The 18655-nt window shown below is 39.3% G+C and overlaps 1 protein-coding gene across 1 annotated transcript in view; it reads right to left on the bottom strand.

Annotated features, from left to right (window-relative positions):
* Nucleotides 1-3296: 3296 nt before the first annotated feature.
* The window catches only part of XRCC4 (X-ray repair cross complementing 4), a 381115-nt gene continuing 365756 nt past the window's right edge, over nt 3297-18655 (bottom strand). Inside the window, exon 8 of the mRNA XM_010807593.4 lies at nt 3297-4355. Coding sequence (XP_010805895.1) covers nt 4292-4355 — 64 coding nt within the window. The 3' untranslated portion in view covers nt 3297-4291. The remainder of the gene's footprint in view (nt 4356-18655) is intronic.

Raw genomic sequence — 18655 nt, 5'->3', positions numbered from 1 at the left:
ATATAGAAAATAAGGAAATGTAGTCAGCGCACTTCCCCCAACTAATTGTCTGTCCAATAGGTCTCTCTTTCCTTCCTTTCTTGGGTCATCACTCTGGGGAAATGACAACAGTTCCCAGATTCTCTTTCAGGACCACATGACCGAATTCTGGCCAATGTGACAGGGGGATGTAAACAAACTCTAGGATATGTCCTTTAAGGATGGCAACATGGCCCCTCTTACCTCCTTGCTTTATCCTGCTGCCTGAAATGCAGATGTGGTTGTCAGCCTTCTTGGATCACGTGTATAAGGACAACAGCCTAGGGATGGCAGAGAAGCAAGGGAGAGGGAGCTTGGGACTTGTGACTCTGCCGTGCCAGTGGTGATCTGCTTACATTCAGTTAATCAGATTGACCCATGAGACAGAAATCAACTCATAGCTTGTTAACTCCAAGCCTTTGTTAAAAAGATTAAACCTGTATCCTAACACAGAGAGTTGAGCTGTGATATCCAGGTGTGCAAGGGTCTTTCACACTGCACAGTGTACAGCCTCTGTGTTGTACAAGGCATCCCTGAATACAGTCCCATTTCTTCAATCAGGACGGGAAAGCTCAAGGAGGTTAGGTCACACTTTTAGCGAATCCTAGATCCAAAGCCCTACAAGCATTATAGACTATACAGGGGACAATACGCCAGTTTCTTTATAAAATAAAATAACAGTAACATATCAACTTTCTTAGGCAAAAGATAAAAATATGTTAAGGGCTAGAATTCAATATTTATGTACTCAGAAATTAAAGTAAGACATTTGAACAAAATTAGAATTGGAGACAATTCTGCTGAATGTTGTTCAACATGTTCCAAGGAACAGGATTCTCTCCTTAAATGTGATAGCTCACGTGACAGGCTGTGCACGGGGCAGTTAGGATGCCTGGACGTGTGGGTCTATCATTTGCATGCATTAAGATGGAAATTGAGCATCCATATTTTACTTCCATGTGCCAGTGAAGTGATTGCACTTCCCAAGATCCCTTTGTACTCATAATTATGTGATTTGTGAACCAAATGAGTGGTTTGAGGATGGAAATAGGTACATAGGAACTCCATTTGGGAGGTCCAATTTTGACATAAATGACTAGAGGCTTTTTATGAAAGAAAGATTAGATATTGGATTCAAATTCAGTTTATTTAAACATGTGATACTTGGGGTTTCATTTATTGGAAGGGCCCAGTTTGATTTTTGGTACTTAAAATTGTGCTTTAATTGGGAGATGTAGTTAGGTGATGATTGAAATAATCTGTAATAAGAAAACAAGTATAAAATATCAGTTTTATCTGTGGGATATATCAAATCAACTCTGCAGCTGTAAGAAAAAGTGTCAATTTTTTTGTGTGTGTGAATTGTAATAATGCTTTGCAATTATCTGCCTGTTGTTCCAAAATACATGTGTGTAATAGTAGCAACTATAAAACTGAATTTTGTCTCCACAGACCTGAGATACTTTTCCAAAAATACCCTAAAATTCATAGTTTAATTCACAAGTTTCCCCCTTCCTTGAAAAGTCACGTTTTTTTCCCTCTTGTGCAAGTACGTTCCATAGGAAATTCAGTTCAGTTCAGTAGCTCAGTCATGTTCGACTCTTTGCGACCCCATGAATTGCAGCACACCAGGCCTCCCTGTCCATCACCAACTCCTGGAGTTCACTCAGACTCACATCCATCGAGTTGGTGATGCCATCCAGCCATCTCATCCTCTGTCGTCCCCTTCACCTCCTGCCCCCAATCCCTCCCAGCATCAGAGTCTTTTCCAATGAGTCAACTCTTCGCATGAGGTGGCCAAAGTATTGGAGTTTCAGCTTTAGCATCATTCCTTCCAAAGAACACCCAGGACCAATCTCCTTTAGAATGGAATGGTTGGATCTCCTTGCAGTCCAAGGGACTCTCAAGAGTCTTCTCCAACACCACAGTTCAAAAGCATCAGTTCTTCAGCACTCAGCCTTCTTCACAGTCCAACTCTCACATCCATCCATACATCCATACATACTGGATAAACGATAGCCTTGACTAGACGGACCTTTGTTGGCAAAGTAATGTCTCTACTTTTGAATATGCTATCTAGGTTGGTCATAACTTTCCTTCCAAGGAGTAAGCATCTTTTAATTTCATGGCTGCAATCACCATCTGCAGTGATTTTGGAGCCCCCAAAAATGAAGTCTGACACTCTTTCCACTGTTTCCCCATCTATTTCCCATGAAGTGATGGGACCAGATGCCATGATCTTCGTTTTCTGAGTGTTGAGCTTTAAGCCAACTTTTTCACTCTCCTCTTTCACTTTCATCAAGAGGTTTTTTAGTTCCTCTTCACTTTCTGCCATAAGGGTGGTGTCATCTGCATATCGGAGGTTATTGGTATTTCTCCCGGCAATCCTGATTCCAGCTTGTGCTTCATCCAGCCCAGCGTTTCTCATGATGTACTCTGCACAGAAGTTAAATAAGCAGGGTGACAATATACAGCCTTGACATAATCCTTTTCCTATTTGGAACCAGTCATAGGAAATTTAATAGTCCTAAAAGGAAGCATTCTTTATTAATTCAGGAGACCTGGGTTCGATCCCTGGGTTGGGAAGATACCCTGGAGAAGGGATCAGCTACCCACTCCAGTATTCTGGCCTGGAGAATTCCATGGACAGAGGAGCCTGGGAGGCTACAGTCCATGGGGTCACAAAGAGTAGGACACGACTGAGCAACTTTCACTTTCGTATCTATTGAGTCCGATGATGCCATCCAACCATCTCATCCTCTATTGTCCTCTTTTCCCCCTGCCCTCAATCTTTCCCAGCATCAGGGTCTTTTCCATTGAATTGGCTCTTTGTTGTAATTAGTAATAATAAAAGTGTTTTCAAATACTCTCATATTGCTTGAAAATTAGCTTTGTGTTTGTGTGGCTGAGATGGTGGGATCTTGTGGCCTGAGGTGAAGGTCCCTGGGAGTTCTGGTTTCACATGGCTGCTCGTGGCTTTCATGGGGCAGTACTGTTAGCCATTTTGAAAGAATGATCTTCGAACAATTTTAACCTAAAATGCCGGGTAAAGTTATATTCAAAAAGTTTGCAGCCAGCAGTAGTTTTTAAGCTGAGTGGGACAATGACCATCAGATTTGAAAAAGCGTGTTCTTCTTGGTTAAAATAAATATACAAGGCTGGCATTGATTTCTTCTATTTTGCTAATCATTGCACTCTCTTGCTGTTATGGAAACCAAAATATTTTGTTTCTAGGATAGTGTTTGTCTAAAAGATACAAAAGATGCTACAATCTCAGATGAGCTCCAAATTTGTTTCATTTATTCTCCAAACATGATTATGACAGTAATAAAAATAATCATAATGATAAAAGTAATAGTTACAGTGGCCACCAACTGTTGAGTATTTAATACAAGCCAAGTGTATCTTCAAAATAACCTTGAAAAGTGAATGGTTTTTCTAACTTCACAGAAGGGAAAACTGAAGTTCAGAGAGAAAAATACTACCTCAAGCAGTCAAGATATGGCTGGTCCCCTGGCTACATCCATGTACAACATACCATATAAGTCTCTGTACAGTTTTTGGAGGAAATAGAGAAAGAAACTGAGGGCAGAGGGGGTCTGAGGGAGCTTACAGAAGGCAAGCAAGCTCAAGTATGTCTTATGAGAGCACGACAATGTGAATTTATTTTGACACATTTTGTTTTATTCTTAGACCTGAGATATATGTCATCTGGTTCAAAGTAAAACAATCTAGGAAGAGGCTGCTATTAAATTGCCAAAGAATAAGTATTTTTTAACTTTCCTAGGAAATTTTTACTGTATAGATGGGGGCCACTTTTTCCCCTTCTTTTCTAAACTGAAGCTGAATGAGAACAGTGACTGCCGTATTCCCTCCCTCTGAAGAGAAAAGAAAAGAAAAAAAGGAGGGAAGTGTGTAGCAAACTACTTATCACATTTAAGTCCCCAGAGTTAGTTAAGTGCTCTGTAAATCCTTACCATCCCAGACATAATGATAGACTCTGTTCTGGGGATTTATTATTTTGATTTTGATAATTTGTCTTCTACCTCCTTCAGTTTTATGCAAGAACACAGAAAAATCAATTGGTGTTTTGTTTCCTTTGCTTTTAGTCCATTACATGCTTCTTTTTACCTCTTTTTTTCCTCTGCCATGCTTCAGAGTAACATGATATGATAGCATCAGCCTTGGGTATAAGCCCTCACAGATAGAAATGTTCTTGAAATAAGCTCAATAGGACTTCTTGTAATAACTTACTCATGTTCTCAGACTCCTATCAGTGCCCGAGGTAGTCATAATAAACATGAACTGAAGCTTCAAAATCTTCAGGAAATTCTGGCCTTAAAAAAACAACAACAACAAAAAACTGTCTTTGGAGGTTTCTTTAAAGTTAATGCATCATTTACAAATTAAGTTAATATTAATAACCTCTAAAAATAAAACCAGAAATTATTTAAGAAGAAAACTAAGAAACGTCTGCTTCTATGGTACTAAAAATGTTAGACTTTAAATTTTCCAACAAAAGTAGGCCAGCAATTTCATAAAAATAAGACTACAAGGTGAAAAATGAACATTAAAAGTTTTGGCATTTCAAGTGCTCCATTTACCTAAAAATAAAGTGGGATTTCGAAAAGTAGCTGATGACATTTTCATAAAAGTATCAAGCTTGTAAAACAGGTTTAATAAACATTAGTTCATTTATTAAAATAACTTTGAGGTGGTTCTGTTGCCATGTAAAATTCAGTTTACTAGGAAAAGTTCAGTCCAGACCCAAATTATTTTCATTTTTTTCATATATCACTTAGAGATATCATGCACTGAACAATCCCAGGTCAGACATTGTGACCTTCAGCGTCTATCATAGCTAACCTCCTCAAGTTTTACTTTTTTTTAAACTTCTGGCCACAAAGCACAATGGGCTTTCATCTTTATTTCTGTAAATTACTATACCTTAATGGACAGTCTATGAATGTGAATGTGAAGTTGATCAGTCATGTCCAAACTCTTTGCAACCCTGTGGACTGTAGCCCACCAGGCTCCTCTGCCCATGGGATTCTCCAGGCAAGAATACTGGAGTGGGGTGCCATTTCCTTCTCCAGGGGATCTTCCCAACCCAGGGATAGAACCCAGGTCTCCCGCATTGCAGGCAGACGCTTTAACCTCTGAGCCACCGATTTTCAACTCTAATACACATGATTTTCTTATAACAAATTGACTTAAAATTTAATTTCCTGTAACTTCTACCTTTGAAAATATCTACTCCGTCATAACATCCTGCCTGTCTTCATATTGTTTCTATAGCCTGCAAACTTCTTTCTCTGCTTCCTACCTTGCTTTATCTGGAAAACTTTGACCAAAATTTCAAGACCGGATTAAGCCTTTAGCGTTCCATGAAGTTTTTCTGAAGCGGTCCCAATGCTCACCCCAACCTCACCTCCTGTTTCTTCTCAGAAGAGGTAGCTACTATCAATTATATGTACTTCCATTATTACATTTATTCCAGAAGGCTACAACTCATGAGTTACATAGACTATAAGCCAAGGATTGTGGGGTTTTTTTGTTTGGTTGGTTGGTTTTATTTTTTTATACTTATATTCCAGATTTCTGGAGCACTGATTGACAGTTAGATATCCTGAAAAAGTATTTAGTGAAAAAATAAATGATGAGAAAGAACACATCTGATTTCTATTTAGAGATTCTTTTGTTTCCTTCTCAGTTTTCAAAATGAAGTAAACTCTTTAGTGTACCTATTTTGTTGTTATTGAAAAATTACCCATGGACTTTATAAAGGTTGAAATAGCAATAGGCTGCCCGAGTTTGAAAAGTGACTTCACTACCTCACTAGCTAAATAAACTTGGGAAAGTAACTTAATTCTACCCTCTCCCAGAAAGAGAAGTCTTCAGTGTACTCATCTGTAAGATAGGGATTTTAATTCTATTTACCTTACAGGGTTCTCGTGGATATTGAAGGTTATAATGTACACAGAGGACTTTACCCAAGGCCCAGAACATGGAACCAATAATCAATTATCAGGCTAGTGTCTAACAATCTATTTTTATTTTTAAAGGCTGAGGGAAAAAAAAAAATCCCTACTTTGTGGCAACCTCCCCTCCCCCTTCTCCTCCCGGCTCCTCTAACAGCTTTATTGAAATGCGAATGGCAGTCATATTAATGGGTCCAGAGTTGCAACATGAAACAGCACTGCACCCAGTCAATTGTAAGAACTTAATAAATGAAGATGAGTAGCTTAGAAACTCAGTTATACATCAGCTGAACTGCAAGAGCGACCTCTAAGGACTTGTCATCATTTATTTTACTTTACTTCTAAGGCAGTTTATCAAGCAACTCTCATTAAAAAGGGTTTGTAAAGAACCTGCTTGCCCCAGGCACTCTGGTGGCTGATTAACAGATATCACATCATGCTTTGTATCTTTTCTGGTGTCAGCAGGATGATTCGTCTGTGAAGAGTGTATTTCGTAGCTTTGGGCATTCACTGCAAGTTAAATGCCACTCTCCAACAACTCTAAAGGAAGGTCAGCCCTGAGACGCTCTGATCTGAGCCACAGAGAGAGCGAGTTCAGGAACTTGTGGATGGGAGGGCTCTAATTAGCGCGCATTTTAAATATCCATTCCCCTCGTGTTATTCTTCCACCTCTTGTATTGTTTCAAATGAAAGCCAGTGCAGAGGTGGAAATGATCCTAGCCTTTGGGTGAAACCCCTGACAGGCACACATCTGAGGTAGCGGGGGGTGGAGAGTGGCAGCCCCTGGAGGGGGAGTGAAATGGTTCCCAGAATGTTGAGCAATCTCTGGGGGAGCCTCTCACAGGTGGTGAGCGTCCCAAGGCAAAGAGGCCGGGACTATAAGGCGTTTATTGGTGATAAATCCCTCCAGTGCAGGTTCAGACAGGGGATGGAACTGGGCAAGTGAAATGCCCTCAATGTGTGTAAAAGGCCTGTGAATAAATGTGTCCACATTTCAAGAGCTTTGAATATGAACATTTTGCATCCAAAGGCCCTGAAGTGAGGCCAAACAAAAACAATAGTAAAGAATGATGAGTGAAACAGAAGAGAAAGCTTAAGTGATGTAGACGGAAATCTTTAAAAACTATAGTCAATATTTTACCATAATTATTGAAAAATCAATTTACTATTTTCCCCCAATATTTGTATTGTGGCAAAATACACACAACATAAAATTTACTATTTTAAATTACCATTCCTGTGTATCATTCAGTGATATTAAGTACATTCACATGACTGTGCAACCGTCACCATCATCCCTCTCTAAAGCTCTTTTAATCTTGCAAAACTGAAATTCTATACCCATTAAACAATAACTTCTGATTCATCTGTTCACCGTCCCCCGCTCCCACCTGCCTTTAGCTTCTGGCAATCACCATTTTACTTTCTGTCTCTATGAATTTGACATAAGTGTATTTCACATAAGTGAATGTCTGTCTTTATGCCAATATCATACTATTTTGATTACTGTAGCTTTGTAGTAAGTTTTGAAAATAGGAAGTATGATTCCTCCAGCTTTGTTCTTCCTTTTCAAGATTTTTTGGCTACTTGGAGTCCCTTGATATTCCATTTGAATTTTAGGATTGGTTTTTCTATTTTTGAAAAAAAAAAAAAAAGGCATTGGGATTCTGATTGGGATTACATTAAATCGGTAGATTTCATGGAGTAGTACTGACATCTTAACAATATTAAGTTTTCCAACCTATGGATTGTCTTTCCTTTTATCTATATTTTCTTTAGTTTATTTTAGCAATGTTTGGTGGATTTCATTGTATGAGCTCTTCACTTCCTTGGTTAAATTAATTCTTCAGTGTTTTATTCTTTTTGATGCTAGTAAATAGAATCGCTTCCTTAATTTTTATTTAGGATTGTTGTTAGGTTAAATACCAATATTAACACCAAATATAGAAATAAAATAAATATCTCTGGCTATAGAAATAACTGGAATCGAAAAGTCAATTCACAGAGCCAAGTAAGAGAAAACACCCTATCAGCTCCTTAGGTATTCCAGGTTAAAATAATCTGAGATGATTAGTTTGTATGTTGAGTGCCTCCTTCATTTTTTACTTCTGAGGGTTATAATTCTGGCTGGCTGGCTGAATGGCTGGATGGAGTCCAGGTGGAGGAAGAAAAATATCTCTTCATTTACTAGATAGAATTCCTCAAAGTTTTTTCCCCTAAGACTGCTTTATCAACTTGAAATTGACCAAATTAACCTAATCATTTCCTTTCAAGATTTTAAGTAGTGTAAGCAGAGGTGGTTTTCTCTTAGAGTTAAATGTGTGCTGAGTAGCAGTAAGAAAAGCATACTTTAGGTGCATGAACAGCTTGGATATAACCAGTACTGTGATGGTAAGTATTTAACATTTGGCTCTCTGGATTGGAAGTGCAGGATCCCTGATTTATAGTGTTACCCAATTTTCATGGCTTAAGTACTTTCATCATGGTCAATTTTGAGTTGTCAGTGTGGTATCACTGAATGAGTTCCTTGAAAGAGGTGCATACAGTTGGCCCTGTGCTGAGGGTACAAGCCAGATCCAACTCACAAATGGATACAACTGAATCACTGTTCCAACGTGAATCAGTTATTCATTTTTTCACAAGGGATATAGCTTTCCCCTTTGACATCTTCCTCTTAAGATATCTCCTTTCCTAATGCCCCCTATCTTGTTCTTATGGGTCTCCTAATGTTCTGCTCTAAATCCCAAATTTAAGCCCATACATCTCACCTTTTTAATCTTTATATGCTATGTTCTTGAAACAACCATTTAAAGAACATAAATAATAAATTATTATCTCAATACGTACATCTTTCAGGAAAATATTAATATAATAAAGAAAAGTATTACCAGTCATGCCAGCCTTCAGAGATAAGCACTGTAAATTCTTTGATGTATAGCTTTCTAGACATTTTTATTTACATATTTTCATGTATATGTATATATACATATTTTTAAAATATATTTCACATATTTTAAGTGCATTAATAAAAATACTACACCCTAAATAATATTTTATGGTTTGTTTTTATCTTCAAAAGCATTATAATTTAAAAAATGTTGAAATAACCGAGGGATATAGAGTTAAAAGGTTATGTGCTAGAAAGCAGAGATCCAGACTATTTTCCTAGAGTACTAATTCCATTACCTATGTCTTGGGAAAAGAATTCTCTGATCCCATAAATATTAAATATTAAGCTTTGTTTTGAAAATCCATAATGTGCTTTGGCATCTTAAAGACTCTAAACATTCCTATAGTATGTTTTACTCAGCTTACATTGAGTAAAATTATTTAGATACTATATCATCAATATAATAAATAATAATATAGCAATATTAAATAAAATAATTTGAAAAGAACTTATTTTTCATGAAAAACCAATTTCATACAACATTTTGAGAAACACTTTAAGTTTCTGTCTGGATATATAGTGATTTAGTAATCAAGTCCTCTGCTATTTGTTATTTACATAGTTCAGGCTGGGGTCTGTTGAAACCAAAGATGGGATGAACACTGCAGTATGAGGTAGCAAAGGTGTGCACATTTTGCATTACAAGTATTATAATGTGTCCATAAGACTGCTGGTTAATGTATGTCAGAGAATCCTTTTCTAAAATATAACTAAAAAACTGAGCACAGGTCTATGACAGACATCCTAAAAATTGGTAAAGTATGTAATAACAACGTGACTGAACAATATTCAGTTCAGTTCAGTTCAGTTTAGTTGCTCAGTCGTGTCCAACTCTTTGCGACCCCATGAATTGCAGCACACCAGGCCTCCCTGTCCATCACCAACTCCCGGAGTTCACTCAGACTCACGTCCATCGAGTCAGTGATGCCATCCAGCCATCTCATCCTCTGTCATCCCCTTCTCCTCCTGCCCCCAATCCCTCCCAGCATCAGAGTCTTTTCCAATGAGTCAACTCTTCGCATGAGGTGGCCAAAGTGCTGGAGTTTCAGCTTCAGCATCATTCCTTCCAAAGAAATCCCATGGCTGATCTCCTTCAGAATGGACTGTTTGGATCTCCTTGCAGCCCAAGGGACTCTCAAGAGTCTTCAACACCACAGTTCAAAAACATCAATTCTTAGGCGCTCAGCCTTCTTCACAGTCCAACTCTCACATCCATACATGACCACAGGAAAAACCATAGCCTTGACAGTGTTCATACATCTGTACAAGCCCTATTAATCAGTGAACCTAGGTGAGTTCCCAGATACCTTCAAGTATTTCTGTAATCTACAAGTTGGCTATTATTATATACATAGGAAACAGAAGATCAATTTATGTTCGAAGAGTCTAATATTATGTTTTCAAATAATATGCACCATATTTTTCTTCAACCTCTAGACAATTTTTCAGGCGTCTAAACATTGGGTCCAATAACTGATCTGTAAAATAACTCTCAATATACCATTTTTTATATATTTTCAGACTTAAGGATACTAAAAATCTTAAAATCCTTCAGTTATAAACATATGTATATACACATACAAACAGTGAAAGTAAAAAGTGAAAGTGAAGTCGCTCAGTCGTGTCCGACTCTTTGCGACCCCATGGGTTGTAGCCTACCAGGCTCCTCCATCCATGGGATTTTCCAGGCAAGAATACTGGAGTGGGTTGCCATTGCCTTCTCCACATACAAACAGTAACCTCACTGAAAAAGGTTTTATCTTGATTAGCCTAGTATTTTCCAAACTTAAACTTTCTCTTTAAAGACATGTATTCATTTATTTTTGGCTGCACTGGGTCTTTGCTGCTGCAAAGGGGCTGTCTCCAGTTGCTGGGCGTGGGGGCTATGCTTTCTCGTGGAGCGTAGACTTCTCATTGTGGTGGCTTCTTTTGTTGCAGAGCATGGGCTCCACGGCCTGGGGGGTGGCGTGCAGTAGTTGAGGTACAAGGGCTTAGTTGCCCCGCGGCATGTGGGATCTTCCTGCAGCAAGGATCAAATCTGTGTCGCCTGCACTGGCATGAGGTTTCTCAACCACTGGATCAATAGGGAAGCCCCCAGACTTAATTTCTGGATGGTAAGCTCTCTGAGGGCACAGACCGTGTGTGCCTTGTGTGTGTGTACTCAGTCGTTCAGTATGTCCTACTCGGTACGACCCCATGGGCGTCGCTCACCAGGCTCTTCTGTCCATGAGTTTTCCAGGCAAGAGGACTGGAGTAAGTTGCCGTTTCCTGTCTTCCTAGCACCTATCAAAGTACTGGCACATACGAATGTCATTAAGTATCAGCTGAATAAATGAATGGATGGATGGATGGATGAATGAATGAGGTCTGGGAAAACAACAACTAAATGTTTGGTGTTCTACACAGGATATATTCATAAAAATGTAATTCTAAAGTGAAATTTGTTTTGACATCTGAAACAACCCAGTAATATTATGAGTACTTTTTGCAGCCTTTGAAGTCTAGTGTAAGTCTCCCTCCAAGACTCTTTCTCTTATTACTATAGTTGTCATCAATCTTCTTTGAAATTTTACATCACTTTTAGTCTCTACCACATAATTTAGCACTGAATTATATACAGTCTTGTAGAATTCACTACAAGAATTCTTATAAGTTTGATTTATGACTATCTGACTTCTGGCTACTCTCCTTTCTGGTGCTCTTTGAATATAACTATCATATGATAACAAACATGCAGCACACAAATACGCCTCTCATTATTAGTAACTATGGTATGGTTAATAACTGTATGGCCCTTTACACTGATGAGGTTCATTTAAAGCTATTATCTCGGACTTCCCTGGTGGTCCAATTGTTGAGAGTCTGCCTGCCAATTCAGGGGACGTGGGTTTGATCCCTGCTCCAGGAGGAGTCCACATGCCACAGGGCAACGAAGCCCACGTGCCACAACTACTGATCCCGTGCCCTCCTGTGCTCTACAACAGGAGAAGCCACCACAGGGGGAAGCCCACGCACTGCAGGGGAAAGCAGCCCCCACTGATGCAACTAGAGAAAGCCCGTATGCAGTAATGAAGACTCAACAGTCATAAATAAATAAAAGCAAGCTCCTCCCTGCATGTCTACTAAGTCGCTTCCAACTCTTTGCAACCCTATGGACTGTAGCCCACCACAGGGGGAAGCCCACGCACTGCAGGGGAAAGCAGCCCCCACTGATGCAACTAGAGAAAGCCCGTATGCAGTAATGAAGACTCAACAGTCATAAATAAATAAAAGCAAGCTCCTCCCTGCATGTCTACTAAGTCGCTTCCAACTCTTTGCAACCCTATGGACTGTAGCCCCCCAGGCTCCTCTGTCCATGGGATTCTCCAGGCAAGAATAATGGAGTGGGTTGCCATGCCCTTCTCCAAGGGATCGTCTTGACCCAGGGATCGAAGCTGTGTCTCTTATGTCTCCTGTATGGGCAGGCAGGTTCTTTACCACTATCACCACCTGGGAAGCCCTGCTGCTGCTGCTAAGTCGCTTCAGTCATGTCCGACTCTGTGCGACCCCACAGACGGCAGCCCACCATGCTCCCCCATCCCTGGGATTCTCCAGGCAAGAACACTGGAGTGGGTTGCCATTTCCTTCTCCAATGCATGAAAGTGAAAAGTGAAAGGAGTCATGTCCGACTCTTCACGACCCCATGGACTGCAGCCTACCAGGCTCCTCCGCCCATGGGATTTTCCAGGCAAGAGTACTGGAGTGGGTTGCCATTGCCTTCTCTGGGGAAGCCCTAGAAGCATTAAAACAAACAAACGTATTGTCTCATTTGGTTTCACAATAATGGTGCAGTTGATATGAGTGCAATTATCCTCATTTTTGGGGAAAATGGAACCCATTCCAGTATTCTTTCCTGGGAAATCCCATGAACAGAAGTGTCCTTGGGTTTGCAAAGAGTTAGACACAACTTAGTGACTAACCAACAACAATCCCTATTTTACTGATGGAGAAACTAAGAACCAAAGCAAGAATTTTCCAGTGATTAAATATTTATTAGACTATGGACTAAACCCCAGCATTTATTATATCCAAAGCCCATTTACTCGCTTCCTGATCTGTTTTCTGACTTAACACAAGGTAAGCCTTGTTGTGACGTAGAGAACGATCCAGTTCCCTGGTCTTTTTGCCCTGTATGACTTTTATCCCAGGTATTAATTTCTAGACAATCAGTGATTTAAAAGGCTGCCGAAAGAGAGAGGAAGAAAAAGGAAACAGAGAGAAATCTGAGGGAGGTAGAGGACGGGAAAGATGCTGAGAAGCAGAGAGACCAAGACTGGAGGACTCTAGCTCTATCTGGCCAGCAGATGTGTTTTATTTGGCCACCACAGAGCATTTTTTTAAAAAGTGAATTCATTGCCAACTTTTAAAATGGCAAGTGTTCTCATCTATATTTCTGGCTTCTCTTGAAAATACAAGACGAATGGCCAAATAGGTTTAAATTTCTGCAGGGCGACAGTTGGCTGTAGCTGAGTAGTGGCGGCTCCCTCAAGACAGAGTGTGAGCCCTGCAGCTATCCCAGTCCCAGCCCGCTTTCTTATCTCACTCCAGGCAGCATCACTCCTCCAGCTTCTTCGGGGATTTGTGGCTGTTTCATCTACGTAAAGAAATAAGATGGGGTTTGTCTCTGATTTTCCACAGGTATCCACAGATTTAATGGGTTTAATTATGCACATCCTGATCAGAGGGCAAACTGATGTCAAACTCTTTTTTTTTAGCCTAATAAATTCATTCATTGAACAAATATTTATTTATTGAGTGCCTACTATGCCTGGCTTTTGTTTAGGAATCAATCCCATTACTTCAGAATTAGATCTTAGATGTCCCTTAAGATGACCGATGATTATGATTATAAACAATATCTGATAAAACTCAGCCTTATTGATTAGGATACAAATGCTTTTAATTATACACATTCAGTGTCAAATTTCAGCAATGATTTGGTCATCAAATCCAAGCATAGCTTTAAGGATTCCAAAATGATGAAATAATACTGTGGTAGATCAAAGGATTGGTTTGCATATCTTAAAGATTTGTGATGTGGTTTTCTCAACTGTGTTACATATAAGGAAAACAATCCACTTTTTCTATAAATTAGATTTGCCTCAAGAAGCCAGACATGCTTGGGTTTGAGGGTAACAGATCAGCCAAAGCTTACCCTCTAAGTCCTTTGGGTGTTACCCAGAACTTAAAAAAAAAAAAAAAGGTGAGAGCAAAGCAGATACACATGGATAAATTTCTGTAACTCTTTTTATCATCCCCAGACATCTCTTCAAAGATTCTGTCACACTCCCCACAGAAAATCCAAGCATTAATCCTATATGACTACACCTTTAATTTCTGATTTATTACTGTAAAGGTCAAGCAGAAATTATGGTCAGTAAAGTAAGATCATCAGAAGATTTTATGTAATTGGTTACCATGTGTATTAATATCTTAGGGCTATCAAGACAAATTACTACAAACTTAGTGGCTTAAAACAATGGGAGTTTATTTTCTCAGAATTATAAACTACAAGTCTGCAATCAAGTGGGGCAGCTCTGTCTCTGAAGGCTCAAGGGATGGACCTTCCTTGCCTTTTCTAGTTTCTGGTGGTATCAGGGCTCTCTTGATTTGTGACTGTAAGATCTGAATATCTGCTTCTGTGCTCACATAATCTTTTCTTCTGGGTCTGTGTCTTCTCTTCTGTCTCTTACAAGGATACTTGTCATAGTATTTAAGGCCTATCATGGCAGTCTAGGGTAATCTCACTTTAAGATCCATAAATTAATTACATGTGCAAAGATCCTTTTTTTCTAAATAAAGTCACATTCCCAGATTCTAGGGCTTAAGATGTAAACATATATTTTTCTTTTCTTTTTTTTTGCCAGTTCACCACCTGACAGAGTATACCATGTTTCACTGCTTGAGCTCCTGATACACACTTTAGAAACATTTATACTGTACAGGCATACTATGTATACTCAATGTGGTGCTCGTGGGGAATTCCATGAAGGGCTCAGTATCAAGTGTTTGGTCAACAACACAAGCCTTAATTCTGCCATGAGTTCTATAGGATAAAACTAGATATGATTTATCACATAGATGCTTATCTGTTTTCCATGAATCTTTAAATATTAGTTTTGCCATTCAAATAATATTGTAAACTCAGAGAATCCAAGAACTGTGACTTATATTTATTTCTCTTTTCTACTCACCTAAGATAGCCTATGTATACTGATGGGTATTTATTGAATGCTTATTGATTAGTACACCCATTCTAAAATTAGTCTTTGTCCCCGATCTCTGTAGAGATTTTGCTTAGGGTATGAATGGAACAAAAGAGAAAGAGTAGTTTTTGTATGATGGTATATCTTCCTTTGGGGGGCGGGGGTTAAAGCATGAGCAAGGCTGGCTCCAAGCTTATAATTTCTTCATTGCTCCCTCCACTCCCAACCAGTCCTTTCTACTTAGCTGTTTGGATTGACCTATATACCTGCTTCCAGAAAGTGCAGGTGGAAACAGCAAGTCTGAAAAGTCTGTTCAAGACTGAGGTATGAGGATATGACTTAGAAATCTTGACAAAATCCTATGAATGATTTAGTTAGGACTGAGGCTCTACAGGATTGCCACTGGGAATATGTCTGTAGAACTCAGGGAAATTGTATTAATACCTTGGTTAGAACTGTTTCAAATTATTATCTTGAAAGGAAGGAAGGAAGGAAGGGAGTAAGGAAAAAGGGTGGGAGAGAACTTTAGTTGGAATAGCTATTAGGATCAATAGAAAAGTTATTTTTAGGTTTAGAGAACTTCCAAAGTCTTTTTGAGACAGAGTAAGAAATGTCAGAGAGAGAAATTAAACAAAAGTCTGTGGAGAAACAAAAGAAATTTTGCACTGGGTTGTTGGTTGTCGGAAAGAGGAATTAAATTATCAGAATGTCATGAGCTGGATGGAGGCACTTAGAGGCAAGAGAAAAACTAATGAAAAGGGGGGAAATGTGTTTGTGGAGAAGGCTGGAGAAATGTAGTCTCATGCTGCAATTACAGTATGAATAGCCGGCCAATCTGAAGCTGCGGGAAGGAATCATTAGTGCTGGTTAAATGAATACATTTCTGTTGCTAAAATAATAAGTATCTTAGAGGCATCAGAAGCTGTGTTAAAGATTTGCAGCAATTCTCTTGATATTTCATGAATTAACCAAGACCACCTTCTCTGAAGCTTCTTTGAAGCTCCGCTGACAGCACTCATGGCTATTTTTTTCCTAGGTGGAGAAAGAAAATCTAGTGCAATCATATCCTTTTGTTCATTCTAAGTAGAGGTCACTTAGATTTCCTCAAGCTTAGGGAAAATATTATCCAGGCGAAGATTCCACTTTATATGGAAATAACTACTAAACCAAAGTCCTAAATTAGCTTCTAAATGGTTTTCCTTTAAACAAACAAATTAAAAAAAAATTGTAAAACTCTGAGCCTTTGGTGAGGAACTGGATGAAAGGTTGGGCTGTCTATAGTCTGTTCTGCTTGGGAGATGTGTGAACTCTACCATCCATTTTCTGTGTGTCTAGCCAAGGCGTCTTTGAATGCTCAAGGACTGTTTTTGAACCAAATTGATAAGAGACTAAAAAGATCCCGTCTGAATTTGCCGGACCTTATCGTTTCCCCGAAAATGCCTACCATGGTAAATGTGAAACACAAATGGGTAAAAAAATTAAATCAGATATCATTAAAACAAATACATCTTTTCTTATCAAGATGAATGCTTCTGTTATTTTTTTATTTTTTCAGAAAGCAAAAGCAGTTACAGGGTTGAGATGTGTGTCAGGTGGAGGAAGGAGAAACTATGAGTGGGATCCATCATCCAGAGAACAAAGCTTCCTCTCGTTCCAGTGGGGAGGGCTCAGGCAAGGGACGTGTCCACTAGGTGGCGATTCATCTCTTACATTAGTCCTAGGGTTTGAAGAACCTATCTGTTCAGCATTGTGATGGGCATGAGAAAGGTAAATACAGATCATCTGCCTTAAAAAAAAATCGCTTATGAAAATCAGTGTTGAATACTGGTGAGAACAATGCAGATTCCCCCTTTTAGGATGAAAACTGAGTAGTATCATTATGGAAGATTTCATAATTAAGGTTCTGAATTGAATGAAGCAGAATTGAACTTTGAAGCTGACCATCCCAATGATCATCCTTGTTTTGGAAGTGAAGACACTGAGAACCAAGAATATAAAATCTCTTGCTTAAGATTATAACATGAGATAGGGGTAAATCCGGAATTAGACTCCATGTTACTTGAATCATCCCAGTTCAGGTTAAAAGCTTTCATCAATAAATGTACACATAGGCATGTTAAGTTCTAGGCATAAAGCTGGATGCTGCAGGTGCAGACATGGCGCCTGTCTTAAGTTAGCCCCCTATAGAATAATTGAAGAAGCAATCTCATGGCAATAAGAATACAGAGTACACTAAACAATGACCAGTGATGCTGCCTGCCTGGTGCTCTGAACAGAATATGTCAAGTGACGAAGCAAGGGCAGAACTTGAGGAAAGTGAGGCTGAGTATGTGGGAGAGGAGGTGAGTTCAGAACTTGGGTCACTGACTCAAACAAGGCAAAGGCGAGGTGTGAGTGGGTGGTTTGGTTAGAAATGGAACACATCAGTGCAGAAGTCGACAGCAGGGCTGTGCTGTAACCAGACCAACTGCAGGATCCATGTTGGAGTCAGATGCCACACAAGCAAACCCCACCAAGTGAGTAGAGATCAGAAAGACCGGATGAGGCAACCACAAGGAAGCCAGAGGTCAGGCAAGGGCATGAGGTAGACACCTTGACAGGGAAGATGGGAAACAGTTGATCAGTAAGGAGTAAGGAGTAAGTTGATCAGTAACCAGTGAGGAGTCAAGAATCTGGCATGCAAGTCAATTTTGTGCTAGTCAGGAAGCTTCTAATATGCTTTCTGCTGGGACAAGACATAGTTCCAAGACACAAGCAGCCTGGAATCTGCTGAAAAGCACACACAGGAAGACAATTCTCACTTCCTTCTTTCCTTTCTTTCTTTCTTGATTTCCATGCTTCCTTCTTTCTTTCTCTTTTTCTTCATAAAGCTAAATATATAGAGAGAAATTGAGTTTACTCACCTAATAATTGTATGCAGCCATGGTATTATCCTTCTTAAAAGTTTAACAAAATCAGTATGCAAAACATTTTTTTTAATCTATGCTCATCACAAAACATACTGAACTAGATTTGGCAAAAGGGAGGTGAGGAAAAGGTAGTATAGTAGGCACAAGGCCCTTTTTGAAAAGAAGCTATCTTGGAATCCATTTGTGAAGACTCTCTAGCTGTGTGTCTGGCCTGCCACATCCATGCTGCCAGAAACAATTTCCCATTGAGAGGAAGCACTGGGTCTGGGAAAGATGGGAGCAGAAACAACAAGTGAATTGTCTGTGGGAAAGACAAGTTCTTCCTTTATATTAGAAAGTGAATGCCGGATCAAGCTAATGTTAACCTACTCCTACACAAATTTTGCCTCTTAGACCTTATGATATTTCCCTGTTTTCTTTGACAGGAAACTGGCTTTCAGGCCACAAAGAAAAGCTGTAGGTGGATCTCAGATCCTAACAGCATAATTTCATCGTGAAGCAAAGTACCAGCAGGAAAGATTTGAATTTTCTGTTGGATGCTGACTGTGTTCA

The sequence above is a fragment of the Bos taurus genome, chromosome 7, assembly GCF_002263795.3.
Source record: "Bos taurus isolate L1 Dominette 01449 registration number 42190680 breed Hereford chromosome 7, ARS-UCD2.0, whole genome shotgun sequence".
NCBI lineage: Eukaryota > Metazoa > Chordata > Mammalia > Artiodactyla > Bovidae > Bos > Bos taurus.
The sequence above is the reverse complement of the archived record's forward strand: the minus strand, read 5'-3'. Positions and strand labels throughout refer to the sequence as shown.